Source organism: Nerophis ophidion, linkage group LG13 (assembly GCF_033978795.1).
Source record: "Nerophis ophidion isolate RoL-2023_Sa linkage group LG13, RoL_Noph_v1.0, whole genome shotgun sequence".
NCBI classification, from domain to species: domain Eukaryota; kingdom Metazoa; phylum Chordata; class Actinopteri; order Syngnathiformes; family Syngnathidae; genus Nerophis; species Nerophis ophidion.
In genome coordinates, this window is record NC_084623.1 from 34,555,814 (window position 1) to 34,576,470 (window position 20,657).

A 20,657-nucleotide genomic window follows, 5' to 3' on the forward strand; every position below is an offset into this window, starting at 1 on the left:
TTTTAAGCCTTTTCTGTCGAAACACTACGTCTGCTTGTAAGTGCGTGTGGTTGCCGAACATGCTCCTCTGCTCGTTAAACCGGCAATGTCACAATGTGACGACGGCGTGCCGTTATGCCGTAAAAAATAAAAAGAGGGATCCGGTATTTTTTAAAGGCAGTATAGTACCGTTTATGATTCATTAGTAACACGGTACTTAATCAGCACCGATATACTGGGGCGGCATACCTCGATTGGTAGAGTGGCCGTCCCAGCAACTTCAGAGTTCCAGGTTTGATTCCTACTTCTGCCGTCCTAGTTAGTGCCGTTGTGTCCTTGGGCAAGACATTTTACCCACCTGCTCCCAGTGCCACCCACACTGGTTCAAATGTAACTTAGATATTGGGTTTCACTATGTAAAGCGCTTTGAATCACCAGAGAAAAGGGCTATATAAATATATAATTCACTTCACTATACACTATAGGAGCCAGATGAGGTGGTTCGGGCATCTGGTCAGGATGCCACCTGAACGCCTCCCGGGGGAGGTGTTTAGGTCACGTCCAACCGGTAGGAGGCCACTGGGAAGACCCAGGACACGTTGGGAAGACTATGTCTCCCGGCCGGCCTGGGAACGCCTCGGAATCCCACAGGAAGAGCTGGACAAAGTGGCTGGGAAGAGGAAAGTTTGGGCTTCCCTGCTTAGGTAGTGAATGTATATGTACAGTATGTGTATGTTAGTACCGTGAATGTGTGTGTAGATGGACAAACTTGGAGTATGTAGGTATGTACTGTATTTGTGTATGTATGTGGGAGCGTAGGTACCTATGTACAGTATGTACGTTTGTATGTATGAATACCTTTTCTTTTAACAACACTCAATGAACGTTTGGGAACTGAGGAAACTAATTGTTGAAGCTTTGAAAGTGGAATTCTTTCTCATTCTTGTGTTATGTAAAGCTTTAGCTGTTCACCAGTCCGGGGTCTCCACTGTCGTATTTAGCGTTTCATAATGCGCCACACATTTTCGATGGGAGACAGGTCTGGACTGCTGGTGGGCCAGGAAAGTACCCGCACTCTTTTACTACGAAACCACGCTGTTGTAACACATGGCTTGGCATTGTCTTGCTGAAATAAGCAGGGGCGTCCATGATAACGTTGCTTGGATGACAACATATGTTGCTCCAAAACCTGTATGGACCATTCCGCATCAATGGTGCCTTCACAGATGTGTAAGTTACCCATGCCTTGGGCACTAATACACCCCCACACCATCACAGATGCTGGCTTTTGAACTTTGCGCCTATAACAATCCGGATGGTTATTTTCCTCTTTGTTCCGGAGGACACCACGTCCACAGTTTCCAAATATAATTTGAAATGTGAACTCGTCAGACCACAGATCACTTTTCCACTTTGTATCAGTCCATCTTAGATGAGCTCGGGCCCAGCAAAGCCAGCGGCGTTCCTTGGTGTTGTTGATAAATGGGTTTTGCTTTGCATAGCAGAGTTTTAACTTGCACTTACAGATGTAGCAACCCACTGTAGTTCCTGACAGTGGTTTTATGAAGTGTTCCTGGGCCAATGTGGTGATATCCTTTACACACTGATGTCGGTTTTTGGTGCAGTATCGCCTGAGGGATCAAAGGTCCGTAATATCATCGCTTACGTGCAGTGATTTTTTTCCAGATTCTCTGAACCTTTTGATAATTTTACGGACCATAGATGGTAAAATCCCTAAATTCCTTGCAAAAGCTCGCTGAGAAATGTTGTTCTAAAACTGTTCGACGATTTTGCTTGCAAATTGGTGACCCTCACCCCATCCTTGTTTGTGAATTACTTAGCATTTAATGGAAGCTGCTTTTATACCCAATTATGGCACCCACCTGTTCCCAATTAGCCTGCACACCTGTGGGATGTTCCAAATAAGTGTTTGGTGAGCATTCCTCAACTCTATCAGTATTTATTGCCACCTTTCCCAACTTCTTTGTCACGTGCTGCTGGCATCAAATTCTAAAGTTAATGATTATTTGGAAAACATTTTTTTTTTTATCAGTTTGGACATCAAATATGTTGTTTTTGTAGCATATTCAACTGAATATGGGTTGAAAATGATTTGCAAATCATAGTATTCCGTTTGTATTTATGTCTAACAGAATGTCCCAACTCATATGGAAATGGGGTTTGTACATGCATACTATTTGACATATTATACTTGCTGTAAAGAAGTGTCCATTACAGCCTCAAATAAAAATTAGCAATAATGATCATGAATAAAGATATAAAAGCAAATTTAGCCATCATATTGGCATAGGCCGATATGTAAATTCAGGTATTGGAATTTTGTTGAAATATTGTAGCAAAGTAATTTTCTGGTCAAATACTTTTACTTTAATATTAGTACTTTATAGAAGGCTGGTTATGCGCAAAATCCACACAGAACTATTTTTCCTGTTTAAGAACTCTTGGTGAATCTTTGATGAGGACATGTATTATTTAATGAAGAAATATGGTGAATGTTTTTCTTTCCTTCCTTGTGACCAGTTTACAATAGTTGAGAGACAAGACTATCCACTTTGTCCAGCTTTTAAAAGCAATATCCCAGCTGTGTTTCTTATGGCTTCATTCAAGTTCAGCGGCAGGCTATGTTCTCTGTCCAATTCTCTACATTCAACTTGGGAAAAAAGCACAGTTTGAATGAGGCTTTTTTCTGCCACAGTGCACAAAGCAATGCTCATGAAGACATGGTTGATGGTAGCTCAGGACCTCAACTCATTCAAACACATTTGGTATGAAAAGAACCGCGACCCTGAACTGGACAAGCGGTAGGAAAATGGATGGATGGACATATCGTGTTGCGTCTTAAAGGTCCAACATTACGAATACTTTAGAAATGTTCTTTTAAATAAATAGGAAAACATTCCCACAGATTCTCACACAAGGCTCACGTAATGCTATGATATATTTACAAATGAGCTGCACTGCAAAAACTGAAATCTAAGTAAGATTAAATATCTCAAATAAAGAATATATTTGCTTATTTTCTGTCTGATTAGATAATTCTTCTCACTAAGCAGATTTTATGAGTGCTTTACTTGTTTTAAGTGTGTTGGTCGTAAATGATCTCACTAAGATATTACAGCTTGTTTCTGAGATTTTCTGACCTATACGCTTGAGTATGACATGCTTGAAACTAGAATATTAAATGATGCAAAGCTGTGTCATCAACACTCACAAGTATAAAACTACCCTTTTAAAGTTATAATTTCTTATTTTAAGCATGGAAAAAAAATCATGACTTTGACACAATTGTGTCTCATATTAAAACACATGACAGCCAAATGGACTTTTCTGTTTTATTTTCAATGAAACAATAGAAAATACGTACTCGTATTGTAGTACAGTTGTTATTAGTGAGAATATACTTATTTGAGGGTATTTTTTGGGTTCACTGAGGTTAGCTAATTTTACTTGTAAAGTCTTGACAAGCCAGATTTTCTTGTATATTGGCAGATAATTTTGCTTAGTTCAAATCAAATACCCATATCTATCCATCCATTTTTTACGGCTTGACCCTTTTGGGGTTGTGGGGGGAGGTTGGGGGGGGGAGGCTGGAGCCTCTCTTAGCTGCATTTGGGCGGAAGGCGGAATACACCCTGGACAAGTCGCCACCTCACAGCAGGGCCAACACAGATAGACAGACACAATTCACACACTAGGTCCAATTTAGTGTTGCCAATCAACCTATCCCCAGTAGAGGTAGGTAGAGTAGCCAGAAATTGTACTCAAGTAAGAGTACTGTTACTTAAGAGATTTATAACTCAAGTAAAAGTAAGGAGTAATCACCCAAATATTTACTTGAGTAAAATTAAAAAGTATGTTGTGAAAAAGCTACTCAAGTACTGAGTAACTGATGAGTAACCTGTTCGTTTAATGATGACGGCAACAAGTAATGCACAAAAACATAAAAGAAGCAATGAACAAATTCAGAGCCAGGAATATCTCTTAAGCAACTAAAACAATAATATATATTAAATAATATAGATTTGGTTTTACATTGTATTGAAAAAAAATTTGAAAATGAATTTTACCTTTGCAACCTCATTATACTATTGGCTAAGTTTTATCTTCATATATGTAAGTTTCTCAATACCCGACCTGTTTTTTTTGCCTTTCAAAAAGATTTACAACTCTACATTAAAAGACTCTACCTCTAACAAACAAAAAGCTGTGAAAACAATGATGCTGTGTTCCAAATTAAGTTATTTACTGATATATGGCTTTTAGTGTTTTCCACAGGTCAGCCATCTATTTGTGGTGGTGTGGTCGGGCGGCGGCGGCGATGACCAAGAAGAACGCGGAGTTGGAATATAATTACAACACTTTATGTACATATTTATATACATATTTATATAATATTTACATATTTATATAATATGTAACTACAAGCTCCATTCACAGACAGAGTCCCATTGCTTTTATGAACGGTCGAGCGAGTCAAAAGCCGGAAAAAAAATATATATATATATATGTTTTTAATTTTTTTTTTTTTTTTTGCGGCCGTAATTCTTTCGTGGCGGGCCGCAACAAATAAATGAATGTGTGGGAAAACCCTGACTTTGCACTTTGTTTATTTTATATAGACATCTTTTTTTTTTTGCACTTTGAATTTACTGTACAACCCCCTGGCGCTGTTTTGTAAGTTTTTTATACTGCTTTGTACTGTTTTTGTACTTACTTTCATTATTATTTTCAACTGTTTGTAAATGTTGAAATTTATAGATAGAGGTTTATAAAATATAAAAAAAGTGTGCAGTTAATCATGTGACCGCCCGGCTCTGTTTGATTGGTGAAACGGAGTCAGACGCTCTGCAGCTGAGTCCTATTTCTGACCGAGGCCTGACAGATGTGCACATCAGGGACATTTAATAAGTTCATTTGCAAAAACCGATAAATGGCATTTTTTTTTTTTTTTTTACTGATGCCAGTACAGTTTTAAGCACTCAACTCAATTTTTGTGCAACAAACAATATATATCCCATTGAAATCCGGATCCAAGTTGCTATTTTGTGACAGAAGCTGATAGACACCAGAGCGGTTTCTCAGCCAATCAGCGCAGCACATTTGGGATCTAGCGGCGCCAGCAGGTGGATCATGCTAACGGGATTTCTAGCTCAAAAACTTCGGACTCTGAGGATAATTAAATGGAGAGGTTTGACAAGGGGGAGGAAGCTGTTGTCCTGTCATCGTGAGGGAGGAAATTAAATACAAAATCGGACGAATATACCCGTATTGTGGCGAAAGGAGCACGTCACAATGGAAGAGGCGGGACACTCGGTGTAATTTGTGCCCACAACATCAACGCGTGTCAAGCAGGAAAGCTGTCTTCCCCGGACATGGCCGACCTACACCTAACGCTATACTGCACAGCAGACAAGTAACCATAAGATGCCACACTGTTGACTTACAAGGATGTGACGACAATAAAACATAGAGCAGCCCTGGGCAATTATTTTGACTCGGGGGCCACATTTAGAGAAAAAAATGTATCTGGGGGCAGGTACATCTATTTTTATGAACGCTAATACAAAACCTAACAATAATGTCTGATTGAATGCTTAAAAACGTTATGGCAGACTGCCTTAATAACGTAATGTAATTTTACATTTTTCTATGAAGGATAAAACACTGAATATTGACAAAATATGAACGTCACACCCCTTTTCGATCGACACTTTTAACAATCAAGTGAAACGCAACAAAAATGCAACAAACAGTGAAATATAAACGCAAAGGGTACAAGATAAACCCACCTACAATCTGATATATCTGATATACTACTAAGGTTTAGAACTTTGTTTTGATAATCTCCTTCCGCTTCTATGGAAACGCTTTCTGCCCACACGGCTTGGTGCCTTGTCTGAGCTGCTGTGACGTAGATTACCATAGTAACTAATTAGATGACCAAAGTAACTAATTAGATGACCATAGTAACTAATTAGATGACCTTAGTAACTAATTAGATTACCATAGTAGATGGTATATCATCCATAAATGCAGATTCCCACCATTGAAACACTTTGTATAGTTGAAGACTTTCGGTCGTTAGAAAACATGAGTGCACATCACAATGTCAGCTACAATTTTCATCTTAAAGATTTAAAAATGATTATTTGGGAATGTCTGGCGGGCCAGATTGAAAAGCTTAACAGTATGTGGCCCCCGGGCCTTAAATTGCCCAGGTCTGGCATAGACCATATAAAGAAACTTATCCTCTTGAGCAGAAGACGAGAGATGTAGCGTTGAAATATATGTCCTGACCAGAGCACAGGAGCGGATCCAAGTCTGCAAAGCCTTGTTCATGAGCCTATTTGGTAAGTAATTTAATCGCAGTCAATGTCTGTGACTGTTTTAAGAATCATTCCAAAAAATATACGGTTACTGAGATATGAGATATGTCAAATGTCAAGACATTTTCATTCCAATGGGAATTAAGATTGTAGTGCATGTGACAATTGTAATATTATTTTTGTCAATGTGTTTTTTCTTTTTAGTTCCTAATGTTGTTTGAATCTCATTACATTACTTAAGCGATTTCTTTTCAAATAACATAGTGCACATTTAAAATCATGACACTTTCAAGAATATCAGTATAATGCATGTGCCTCAAAATACGAAAGTCCTGAGTTCAATCCCGGGCTCTGGATCTTTCTGTGTGGAGTTTGCATGTCCTCCCCGTTAATGCGTGGGTTCCCTCCGGGTACTCCGGCTTCCTCCCACCTCCAAAGACATGCACCTGGGGATAGGTTGATTGGCCTAGTGGTCCCTAATGTGTGAATGTGAGTGTAAATGTTGTCTGTCTATCTGTGTTGGCCCTGCGATGAGGTGGCGAATTGTCCAGGGTGTACACCGCCTTCCGCCCAAATGCAGCTGAGATAGCCTCCAGCACCCCTCGCGACCCCGAAAGGGACAAGCGGTAAAAAATGGATGGATTGATGTCAGGAAGTAGGCATAATTAGTGCAGACTACTGCCTGTTATAAATTGTATTTAAGGCAGGAATTGAAGCTAACTGTTTTTGCACCAAAACGCAAGTTGGATATATCTGATTTTGTCCCAAAAAAAAAAAAGAATTAAAAAAATATTTATCATCAATAAAGTTATATATTTTTTTAAATACTTCTGTTTTCTCAAGTCATTCCTACTTAGTGAAAGCCACTGAACTGTAGTTTCACAGATAATACCGAAAGTTTGTAATAGAAATACTCATTTATTGAGAATTCACAGAAACAGAGATATCTGCTTTTGCAAATGAACTCTTCATATGAAGAATTAATGCACCCCATGTGTCCAAATACATAAATGGATACAAAATGGGGTAGCGTGGTTGGTAGTGCCACGCACACTGGTTTAAATGTAACTTAGATAATGGGTTTCACTATGTAAAGCGCTTCGAGTCGCTACAGAAAAGCACTATATCAATATAACTCACTAAAATCTTGGGCAAAGTGGTTAAAAAAAACCAACACATTGAATTATCGGCATGTTAGCCAGGTATATGAAATATCTGTACAAGGCAGCTGAACAGCCCGGCATTAAAGCACAATTCAAAGCTATAGCCGATTTTCCTAATGTAATTAGAGTATTGACCGCACACATTGCTCGCCATCATATGACAAATATGTATATGTCAACAGGAAACATTTTTTTCGATCAATTTACAGCTCATATGTGATGTGCAAATGCAATGAATGATTATTAAATTCTCAGTAACAGCATGGTTAAGAACATTGGCATTCTTAGCGATTTGTGGCTTCTTGATGAGTACTTTTATTTATGTAATAGTTCCAATTAGGGCTGGGTGGTACACCGGTATTACACTTAATACTGGTATATTTTAGAAAGAGATACATATTTGAGACACTACCCACATAACGGTATCTTTTGATGTGCCTTTGTAACAGTTGTTTGCTCTTCTCTGTGTTTACGTAGGCTTCTCTGACACATAAAAACGCAACACAACAAACTTTTTAAAAGAATATGGTGGCTCAGGTGCCAACTTCTCGACTCCCGAGTGATCCAATGCTTTGGTCACCGACTGCATTGGGCTATTGGTGATTGATTACAGAACCTATGTCTCTCCCTGAAGTGACTTTAATTTTATCTCTTAATGTTGTTCAGTTCTGTTAGCAACTTAGCAAAGCAGCTAGTGATAGCTCCTCTTTGCTGTGTGTAAAATATTTAGCTACTCCTCGGCTTGAAAATGCCAATCCCCATAGCCGGTGCGGACCAACCTAGTGCTGCGGCTGGGTGGCTTAAGAATATCCGTCTAACCCATCCATCCATCCATTTTCTACTGCTTGTCCCTTTTTTGGGGTCGCTAATGAATAATTAACAAAAACTGATCATTGCTTTATAGGAATTATCAACATGTTATGTTACTACTTACAATAAAAAATATCTTAACACTGGTTATCTAGCCATAAAACACTTAGGCATTCTTGAGCCATTTAGATATTTTGTTTAAGATACCGGTCTATATCATCTATCGCCATTTGGATACCTGGATATCAGTTTTGGTCCATATCGCCCAGCACTAGTTTTAATATCAATCTTTGTAATGCATATTGACCAGTGGTGGGCCGTGCATTTCCCACCTCGGCCTTCAGTGATTTCTGACTTCAATGATTACCTCTCAAAGTACCATAATTGATGTCCCCACACAACCATTGCTGGAGTAATACTATACACATTTACGCACTACGGGTTATTTTCTGGCGCATTTAAAAATCAATAAACCCGCATCAGCAATTAAAACATGTTTTATTTCGGTACTGTCAAAATTAAAATTGCAAAAACCATATTAAATGTGAAAAAAATCAAGAAATACAATATTTTAACTTACAATGTGTATAACCCATTCTTGATTCTAGGGTTGGCCAACATCGTCTCACAAGATGTAGTTTCTCTTTAAATATCCTTCTTGAAAATGGCCCTGCAAATATATGTGTTGTTTTGTCTAATCATAAAAGATGCAGACACGGCGTGTTGTCTGAGTTCTTAAAGTTTACTCCACAAGGTGCTCATTAAAAACATCTAGCTACCGGCATGGCTAAACAGGGCTACTGCGGATGCTCTTCAGCATTGAGGCATGCTGGACAATGGAGTTCTTCTGTTACCTAGCTCATAACATCACAATATATATCTGCCTTAGGCCTTACTGACAACAACTCGTTTTCTGATTGGCTATCGCAATTATCTATCAACTGTATGTCCCCGTTCACTTACAGTGCACAGACACCTGCATTGTTAATTCTGAAGGCCTCGGGCAGATTTGGTACTGCATGGCAACATAAGCTAGCTGAATTCTGATTGGATAAAAACTCTTTACCTAAAAACAACAGCGCTGGAAGGAGCATAATATGACATGAAGAGAATATGAATACTTTAAGATATTTATGGAAAGTAAATTAAAAAATACTTTTATCTTTAATTATGATCAGGATTTCTTGGTTTTGTTAGTCCAGCACACCACTGACATTGACCATATAAGCACCTTAAATTTTAAAACCCTTCTTTATAGCATTGTTCCTAGCCCTCGGTTAAAGTTAGTGATCTGCTGTATTTTGTAGTTTAAACTACATCTTAATATCTATCAAACAAGCCTGTAATTGTGTCTTTGTGCAAAGAATAGTCATGTTTATAAGCAGTATGTAAACTGTGAAGTACGAAACCACACCTTTTACCCGGCGCATGTGCTGCTGCACTAACTTACAACAATAGTGGAATAGAGAACATTTTTACACTCTAGCAAGAAGCACCTCCAACACATTGTCTGGGAAATTATTTTTGCCGTCTTGCTCAATATCTTTGTGTTTTCCAACTGAGCGGGATCTTAGACTCATGGCTAAGTTAATAAAGATTTGCGTATTCAAATGGAGGTGTGGACAGAGAGTGGCATAGCCAATGTAACATGTGCGCTTGATTCCATGCTGATTGGCAGTGACGGGCAAGCTACTTGGAAAACGTAGTAAGCTAAGCTGCTAGTTGCTTTCGATTGAATATAGCAAACTGCAGGGAAAGCTGTCCTCGGAAAATAATAGCAGTCTACACGGCAAAAGTAGCTTTCCACATCAAAGCTACATTTACAGCATTTAATCTGTGCGCCAAAATGAGTAATATCAATGTTAAAGGCCTACTGAAACCCACTACTACCGACCACGCAGTCTGATAGCTTATATATCAATGATGAAATATTAACATTGCAACACATGCCAAAACGGCCGGTTTAGTTTACTAAATTGCAATTTTAAATTTCCCGCGAAGTATCCTGTTGAAAACGTCGCAGAATAAAAACGCGTGCGCGTGACGTCACGGACTGTCAGGAAATATTAGCTCAGCACCATTTACGGCTAAAAGTCGTCTCTTTTCATCGCATAGTTACACAGTAATTTGGACTCTGTGTTGCTGAATCTTTTGCAATTTGTTCAATTAAAAATGGAGCCTATAAAGAACATTGCTGTTGGTGGAAAGCGGTGTATTGCAGCTGTCTTTAGCACCGAGACACATCCGGTGTTTCTTTGTTTTTAACACACAGTGGTCAAGCGAACATGTTTCTCTACGTCAACCAGCATGTATTTGGATGGGAAAATTGTGATATATATCTTACCGGAGACATCATTGGATTATTCGTCCCCCTGCAGTAGCTGTTTCAAAGGCAGCTGTGAGCTTGGCTCCTCGGCTTCTCTCTGAGACACTGCGTGTTCACCGCAGCCATCCGACCTCAAGGTATGTCTTTACAATCTCACTAAAACACTATTAAAACAGTAAGCAGATAAGGGAGCTTCCAGAATTATCCTAGTAAATGTGTCTAATTACATCTGAAACGCTCACACTGCCGCCGCCCGAGCCGTCGCTTTTTATTTTATTATTATTTTTTTTTTTTCTAGTCCTTCGCTATCAATATCATCATCCACGAATCTTTCATCCTCGCTCAAATTAATGGGGAAATTGTCGTTTTCTCGGTCCGAATAGCTCTTGCTGCTGGAAGCTCCCATTAAAAACAATGTAAAGACGTGAGGAGCCCTCACCCTTGTGACGTCATCGTCTGCGACTTCCGGTAAAGGCCAGGCTTTTTTATCAGCACCAAATGTTGCAAACTTTATCGTCGATGTTCTCTACTAAATTCTTTCAGCAAAAATATGGCAATATCGCGAAATGATCAAGTATGACTCATAGAATGGACCTGATATCCCTGTTTAAATAAGAAAATCTCATTTCAGTAGGCCTTTAATGTAACTGAAAGTGTACAATTGGCCATTACTATTACCTATCAGTCATTTATCTCGGGACACCCTACAACTACCTCTAGGGGTCCACACACCCCACTGCATGTACTTATTTTAGTTTACTTTTTTTTTGGCCCACCCCTATAATTTTCTGTTGTTGTATCTTGACAAAAAAACAAAGACTTGTGTGTTGTTCGGGAACAGTTGGTGATGGTTATGTGCAGTAAAACATTTCATGAACTCAAATCCTAAATGTGTGTTGGACGTCTTAGATGAAAAGAGCAGTTATGATTTTGGTTTAAATAGTAAACAACTAAAAACTAAGGTTTTGGGCATTGTTTTCAGTATACATATTCATTTGTGTATGTAAATATGGTCAAGGACACGCATCATTGTGGTTTTCCTGCACGTCGTCTTCATCACTAAAATAAAAATCCTACCTGCTGGAGAGAATTCCTCTGCCATTTTTAAGTATGTTTCTTTTTTTTGGAGTCGTCAGCATGAAACTTCTTTCTGTCTCGGGCATGAGTGCAAGTATGTTATGATTTTGCGTTTTGGTTTCGATGACCTGCCTTATCTTGCCTTAAAATGGCTAATTTGTAATATTTCGCCCTAACCTTAGCCAATTGTGACTTATCACACTAACACCAACCAATCATCATAGATTTTCTCCATATGTATGGATGTTTTCATTTATACAAGTCATTGTATTTTCTCCATATTTTTGGGGGTTTGGATTCACAGTCCATTTTCTCTCTTTGTAGCTTTGATGTAAGCTACCTACCTACATGGGTCTATAAGTACCTGAGCTACAGGAATAGTTACTTGTTCAAAAAGTAGCTAAACTACCTGAAACAAGTGTAGCTACTGTACTCTGGCTAAAATGACAATTGAAGCTATTTTTTACACAGCTCCGTCCATCTTTGAAAAACAAGTTGTTATCCTATTGAGGAGAGTACATAGCACCGATTTAAGGGCCTTATTTTCCTATGCGATTAAGTGAAAAAAGCTGCGCAATTGCAAATATTCTGACCCCATTCTCCGTTTTGCAAAACAAACTTTTATTACCTATTGGTACCTGCTGTTGTGTATTTGAGATCAGCCTAAAAACTGCAATCTAAATAATCTTGCCTTCCTTCCTATTTTCACCAAACAGGCTGTTTGGAATATGTATAATGAGTGACATTTGGAATTGTAAAAACCGTCAGCGGATTATTCATATATGTTATTAATGTACCCAGAGTGTCCTGGGCGCGGCTGCTATTACAGTCCGCAGCTTAGTCAATAAGCTCTTTCTTTTCTGCTGTCCCCTTGTTGTGGGGTAGACTGGCTCCAGGGTTTCCTGCAATGCTTTGTTGTTAAGGCGGCCGCCTTAACAACAAAGAGCCATTGCCTAAACTAAAGTCTTTAAAAAATAATAATAATAAATAAATATGTATATATGTATATATATATATATATATATATATATACATATATATATATATATACATATATACATATTTTTTTGCCTGTCCAGCTTGTCAGGCAAATCCAACAGTTGATGTAGATGCCCATATCGGCTGTTCAGATTTACTTTTATAAAGTAAATCTTTACAAAAGAGAAGTGTAGGATACTTTTATTGTTGCCTTATTTGTATTTGACTTAATTAAATGTATTTCTATTATAATTTGGTGCTAAAATAAAGTCTTATCAAGTTACTATGCTTTGTACTGCCTCTGCCTCTGTCAGTACGTCTCTGCAACACCCAGTATTGTCCCACTTGAACTTTTTAAGTTTGTCACTGCGCGCCTCCGTCAAGATGCACACTCTGGGTGGAGGAACACTTAAAAGTGTCAAATGAAGATTTTTTACCCCCCCTTAATTTAAAATTAGGGCTGCCGAAGTTAATGCAATTGCACTAAATTTTGTAACGGGCAATTAACGCACACGCGTCCTTTTTGACCATCATGTGGTGCCGTAGTGGGGGGAACTTGGCTTCAGTTCACTTGCTACTGATGAGCCACAAGCGGAGCAACAATGGACAAAGGAAAGTCTACCATGTGAAAAAAAAAGAGCTTCAAAGCCATGGTAAGTTGTTCCCCTGTCTAGAAAGTAGTCTTTTTTGCCGTGAGAAGAGGCAACATCCCTGCAGCAAACGCCTGCAGCGCTCGTCGTTTGGTGGATGGTGCTTCACTGCTATGTTTAATGAACCGTAAGATTTTTTGGTTAAAATAAAGCCAATAATGCACTTTTTTGTGCTCCCCTTTATTTAAAAAAGTACCGAAATGTACTGAAAAGTATCTAAATAAATTTGGTACCGCTCAATAGACAAAATGTCTATTGTTTTTTTTTGGACAGTCCATGTATGTTGACAATCACACGGAAGACCGAGTTGCAGCACACTTGCCTCTTTTCTCCTAGCTGTCTATGTAACTGTGTTAGTTGGCATTTATTTATCAGACAGGCTAAACAAATAAAAAAATAATGATAATAGTCCATCCATCCATTTTTCTACCGCTTGTCCCCTTTTGGTACACTCACACACTGGGGCCAATTTAGTGTTTCTCATCAACCTATCCCCAGGTGCATGTCTTTGGAGGTGGGAGGAAGCCGGAGTACCAGGAGGGAACCCACGCAGTCACAGGGAGAACATGCAAACTCCACACAGAAAGATCCCGAGTCCGGGATTGAACCCAGGACCACTCAGGAACTTCGTGTTGTGAGGCAGATGCACTAACCCAGTGGTCCTCAAACTACAGCCCCAGCGTTCAAGATCTGGCCCGCGGGAAGTCCCAAGTTAAAAAAAACAATTTTAAATTTTTTTTTAATCTGTCCTTTCTAATCCATTTTCTACCGCCTGTTGCTTGTTACTCTCAGAGTCCCTTAGCCGCTCAGGCAAATCACGTTGTCTAAAAATGCATTTTCCAATTGATGACGTGATATTATATATATATATATATATATATGTATATATATATATATATATATATATATATATATATATATATATATATATATATATATATATATATACACAGTGGGGCAAAAAAGTATTTAGTCAGCCACCGATTGTGCAAGTTCTCCCACTTGAAATTATGAAATAGTGACAGAGGTCTGTCATTTTCATCATAGGTACACTTTACTGTGAGAGACAGAATGTGAAAAAAAATCCAGGAATTCACATTGTAGGAATTTTGAAGAATTTATTTGTAAATGATGGTTGAAAATAAGTATTTGGTCAATCATTCAAAGTTCTCACTGATGGAAGGAGGTTTTGGCTCAAAATCTCACGATACATGGCCCCATTCATTCTTTCCTTAACACGGATCAATCGTCCTGTGCCCTTAGCAGAAAAACAGCCCCAAAGCATGATGTTTCCACCCCTATGCTTCACAGTAGGTGTGGTGTTCTTGGGATGCAACTCAGTATTCTTCTTCCTCCAAACTCGACGAGTTGAGTTTATACCAAAATGGATACATGGATGATACAGCAGAGGACTGGGAGAATGTCATGTGGTCAGATGAATCCAAAATAGAACTTTTTGGAATAAACTCAACTCGTCGTGTTTGGAGGAAGAAGAATACTGAGTTGCATCCCAAAAACACCCGGGTCAAAAAGTTTGAGGACCCCTGCACTAACCCATCTGGCAGCATGTAAAAACTTAAAAAAAATAGTGCTCGCAGTTGACTTTTAGCCATGATGAATGACACTGTGTGTGCTAAATAATTGTACTTGCATTTTCTCCTCCCAGTATTGTGGGCCTGCTGATGATCATCATATATCCTGCATATTCATATTCATGTCCTTGTTTTGGCATACGTTTTTGCTTACTACAAGCTGTGTCGCTGTCAAAATGCTGCCAGTGCTACTGAGGCCACTTGAAGTGTGAAACTGCATGCAATGATAATGACTAAAACGCCTCCAGATAGGAAATGCATCTGTCTCCCATAAGTAGAAATGGATCAGTTATTAATGCAGTAGTGCTCATATTTCCAATAGAGTGTTACGGTTCATGGCTTATCGAGGCATACTGATTTTTTACGGACATAAAGTTTCGACTGACAGTATGCATGTATGTAGGAGTATGACATCCATCCAGTATTCCACAATAATGACAAGAAAGTAATACACCCTCCAGTCAACCAGTCAGTCATCCATGCGTGCAGCTTGAGTGTTGTCGTGTAGAGCGCAGTGACTATTGGCGAGCTGTCAGCCGCTCTAACACACATTACTGACGTGGTGAAGCCCATCAAGAGCAAAAAGGGAAAATAACAATGTGTGTGTGTGTGTGTTTTTGTGTGGAATAACAGTGTGGGTAGATCAATAATAATCAGCTTCTGTTGAACTGGTAGGTAATTCAACAGGAACCAACGCCTGACTAACATCCTCATATGTGGATATCGACACAGAGAGCACATTGTAGTATCTCCATACTACTCATGGACAAAGGACAAGGGTCCAAAACACTTGAACAAATGTGAAAATGTTCATCTTAAAAAGTGCTTACGCACAGTGCTTTGGAAATGCATGCGCCACATTGTATTGATTCTGGAGAAATCTGTAGCACTTGCATATTGTTTACCTTTTGGAAGTGGTCTTGATGACGTCGGACACTTTTTGGATGTAATCGGTGGCAAGCACCACTATCTCCTCATCTTCAGAGAAGTTGTCGTGGAAGATTCTATCCAGCAAGCGTTTCCAGTGAAGCTGTGGTCAGACATTCAGTTATCAATCATCACTGCACATTACGGATTAAACAACATTTGGCTCATTTATAAGCCATCCAAAATGTGAGTGCTTGAGGAACAGCATAAACGATGCATTTGATTTACAACAGAAAGATAGAACATGAGAGATTACACTTCATTTACAATTGAAGTTAAAAAGTGGCTTTGGAGCCATCAAAGCTGTTCACACGGTCACTAAGGTGGGCACTATGTTTGACAAATCAACTTAATGTGTGTTATATTTATCCATGACAGCATTTTTGTTGTAAATTTTGAGGTCTGTCTGTAAAAATCATGGTTGTTTTTACAAATGATGACAGATGTGAACAAGAGCGTGTATTTTCTTTGTGTGATGATGTAAATGAGGTGTGGTTGTATTGTATATTAAGTATGTGTCCATAAAAGGGCATTTTATGACTTTTCTTAATTTGACTACATGATATGGTATGATTTTATTGTCATAAATTTATTGCATGATTTTTGTATCCCTTTAATTTAGGTAGCCAGGAACTACAAATGGAAATTAGCTATATAGCTATAATCTGGTACAGAACACATCTGTCTTTGAGTTTAATGTTTCTGTGCATTGTCCCTTCAAATTAAAGACAAAAAAAACATATTATTGATATTGTAAGTGGATCTCTTCATGAGGCATGGGCAATTATTTTGACTCGGGAGCCACATTTAGAGAAAAAATGTGTATGAACACTAATACAGAACCTCACAATAATGTCTGATTGAATGCTAAAAATGTTATGGCAGAATGCCTTAAAAAAGTAATGGAATTTTAAATTTTTCTATGAAGGATAAAACACCCCCTTTCGATCAAAACATTTTACAATCAAGTGAAACGCAACTAAAATGCAACAAACAGTGAAAAATGAACGCAAAGGGTACAAAATAAACCCACCTACAATCTGATATATCTAATACATCACTAAGCTTTAGAACTTTGTTATGAAAATCTCCTTCCGCGTCTGTGGAAACGCTTCCTGCCCACACGGCTTGGTGTCTCGTCTGAGCTGCTGTGGCGTAGATGACCATAGTAACTAATTAGATAACCATAGTATCTAATTAGATTACCATAGTACAGGGGTAGGGAACCTATGGCTCTAGAGCCAGATGTGGCTCTTTTGATGACAGCACCTGGCTCTCAGATAAATCTTAGTTGACATTGCTTACCACGATAAGTAATTAATTATTTAGCTGGTAATCACAGTGTCAAAAATAACATTAAAAATACAAACCATTCTCATGCATTTTCATCGATCTATCCGGTTTTTACCGCACCTGTTCAAGAAGTCGGATTAATGGTAAGAAGTATTTTATTTATTTTTGGTTAGCCTCAGAATAACAATGTTATTAAAAAGAATAAGAGACGTACTATACTCTAAAAATGTTGATCTTTCTTAAAATGCACGCATGTAGTTGTATTCAGTGTTAAAAAAATATATAAATATGGCTCTCACGGATATACTTTTATGAATATTTGGCTTGTATGGCTCTCTTAGCCAAAAAGGTTCCCAACCCCTGCCATAGTAGATGGTATATCATCAATAAGCGCAGATTCCCAAAATTGAAATACCTTCTATAGGTGAAGACTTACGGTCGTTAAAAAACATGAGTGCACATCACAATGTCAGCTACAGTTTCCATCTTAAATATCTAAAAAAGATCATTTGGGAATGGCGGGCCAGATTGAAAAGCTCAAAGCTTAATTTGCCCAGGTCTATTCTACATCGAGAGGTGAGGTGGTCTGGGCACATCTGATCAGTAGGAAGTCATGAAGAAGACCGAGGACACGTTGGAGAGACTATGGGCCTGATTTACTAAGATCCGAATACCTCGGGCTAAACAGCTCGTGCAATCTACAAAATATGTTAATGAGCGTGTTGCGTGAAATCTACTAGGACTGCGCGTGCAATTGAAAACTGGTGCAGACTGCCTTATTTAAAAGCTTGTATTATCATCTTTTAAGCCAACTCCTCCGACTTTCCGAGGAGAAAATCCAACTTCGAGGGGAGTTCCAATTGAATTTCCGAGGAATTTCGAAATTCCGACTTCGCAGTACAAAAGGAACACACTATTTTGCTGCTCTCCCTGCAACCTGACTTCGGATAAGCAGAAGAAGATGGATGGATTGATAGGATTTGTGACTATTGAAAATTGCTATTTTTTGCTCAATGGCCTTGTGGTTAGTGTCCGCCCTGAGATTGGTAGGTCGTGAGTTCAAACCACTGGCCGAGTCATACCAAAGACTATAAAAATGGGAGCTATTACCTCCCTGTTGGGCACTTAGCATCAAGGGTTGGAATAGGGGGTTAAATCACCAAAAAGATACCTGAGCGCGGCCATCGCTGCTGCTCACTGCTCCCCTCACCTCCCAGGTTTTGGAACAAAGGGATACGTCAAATGCATAGGGTAATTTCACCACACCTAGTGTGTGTGTGACTATCAGTGGTACTTTGACTTTAACATTTTGGTACCTTTCTTTTTTAATTTAATCAAGTTTGCATGGACATTTTTACAAACTTACATGTTTGTTTTTTATCATATCTGATCTCTTAAACCACTATTAGTGACAGATGCTAGCCACCCGTACTGTTCTTGTATATATTTTCCATTTAAAGATGTTTTATTTGAAAAAAGCTTTAATTTAAAAGCTATACAAATAGTTCAAAAACATCACACAAAAAAGATCAAAACAGAGATGAAAATAGACTCAGACCTGTTAACTTCTATTAACAAAGCGTTTGAAGAATCAGTTAGTTAAAGCCTTAATTGCACACCATGTAAACCAGATTAGCATCCTAAATCTGTCCGCATTCAAGCCCACGATTCAATTGACAGGCAAAATAATTCAGAATCATAGACCGTTTCTTAATGTTCTGTTTTTCCACTTCAGTTTCTGCTTCTCTGGCCTCATTTTACAGATAGCATATATTCCCTCTCACCGTCTCACTGTGTGTTTTTAATCTCTTTTTTTGGCTGGAAATGGGAAATCAGGCATTTTATCTTTCAGGTTTTCTTTCCTCATGTGTCCCTCCCTTTAACCACAGAACATCTTGAGGATGTCTGTCAGCATTCTCACAGCTCCAGGGTACAGCCTCCTCCTTCTCCTTGCTCAAAATCCAATTTACCCTTCCTCTTCCGCCTGCCATCATGTCTAACACCCGCCAATGTCCTTTTTATATTCCTTCCTTCTACTAGCATTCAAGCTTCATTTATAAGTCCTGCAAGGTGGACACCTTTTGTGCATGTGCGTTTGTGTGTGTGTCTGTGTGTGTAGTACTCACACCAGGAGCCATGCGTTGCAGCTGCCTGAGTGTAATACGGTTGTACATCGTGCTGACGTCCCTTCTCTGGTCCTCATATTCAGACACAGTTATCTGAAAAGAGATTCAAGTCAACAGTGCAAATGCATACAGGAGGTTCCTCGATCTACGGACGTTTGTATTTTACATCGCTATATTTACTCCGTTTATACCTGCATTGTCCTTTCCATCTTTACACTTTCCATCATTGCTACTGTGTGGAACAATTTCCCTTGTGGATCATTAAAGTTTGTCTAAGTCTAAGTCTAATTGTTAAACTGGGCTTGCAAACAACGTTGATTAGCTTTTCTCCACTTTCTGAGCATTTTACGATCTTTAGTTTTTCGTTTCCATGAAGCACTGCCATCATAAGAATCTGTTTCATGCTTGGGAGACATAATGACGGTAAAAAAGTCAACTAACGGATGTTGCTCTTCCTTAGTCCAAGATTTTTGCACCTACGTATTCATTTTGCTCATAGGTATTTCTCTTTTTGTAAATTACAGCCGTCCCACGCTATATCGCGCTTCAAATATCGCTGCTTCGCTACGTTGCTGCTTCACTACGTTCCTGCTTCACTACATTGCAAATACTGTATTTTTCGGACTGTAAGCAGCACTTTTTTCCTACGCTTTGAACCCTGCGGCTTATAAAACAGTGTGGCTATTTTTCTTCTCTAATCGGCCATTATTTTTTGTACCGTATTTCCTTGAATAGCCGCCAGGGCACAAATTAATTTAAAACCTCTTCTCACTCCTGCGCTTATTCAAGGCATGCGGTAAAAGTAAGCAGGCGCTAATAATTTTAAAACCTCTTCTCACCCCTGCGCTTATCAATGGAATGCAGTAAAAAATTGAGTGTGCTAAAAAAAAAAAATTATTCTGCGGCCGCGGCCTGGTGGTTGGAGGCCACTGTTCTACAACATGTCATCGCGCCCACCTTTACACCATGCTATCTGCGTGCCTGTAGGACGCATGCATTTCGCTGCTTCTCATACGAGATTGCAATGCATACTTGGTCAACAGCCATACTGTTTACAGTGATGGTTGTGATCTAAACAACTTTGATACTCTTACTAATATGCGCCACACTTTGTGAACCCACACCAAACAAGAATAACAAACACATTTCTGGAGAACATTGGCTCTGTTACACATTATAAACGCAACATAAGAATTACCCAGAATTTCAATGCATCCATGACTCTTGGCTATATTATACACACGCCCCCAACCCCGCCCACATGGGGTTTTGTATTACCGTATTTTTCTGTCTATTCTTGGTGTTGGGTTTAATCAAATACATTTCCCCAAAAATGCGACTTATACTCCAGTCCGACTAATATGTTTTTTTCCTTCTTTATTATGCATT

At 38.8% G+C, this 20,657-nt stretch overlaps 1 protein-coding gene across 1 annotated transcript in view; it reads right to left on the reverse strand.

Annotated features, from left to right (window-relative positions):
• Positions 1–20,657, reverse strand: part of LOC133564483 (endothelin-converting enzyme-like 1) — a 203,421-nt gene that overhangs the window by 128,903 nt on the left and 53,861 nt on the right. The window contains exons 6-7 of the mRNA XM_061918832.1: positions 19,269–19,361; positions 15,828–15,952 (exon numbers count right to left, since the gene is read on the reverse strand). Coding sequence (XP_061774816.1) covers positions 15,828–15,952; positions 19,269–19,361 — 218 coding nt within the window. The remainder of the gene's footprint in view (positions 1–15,827; positions 15,953–19,268; positions 19,362–20,657) is intronic.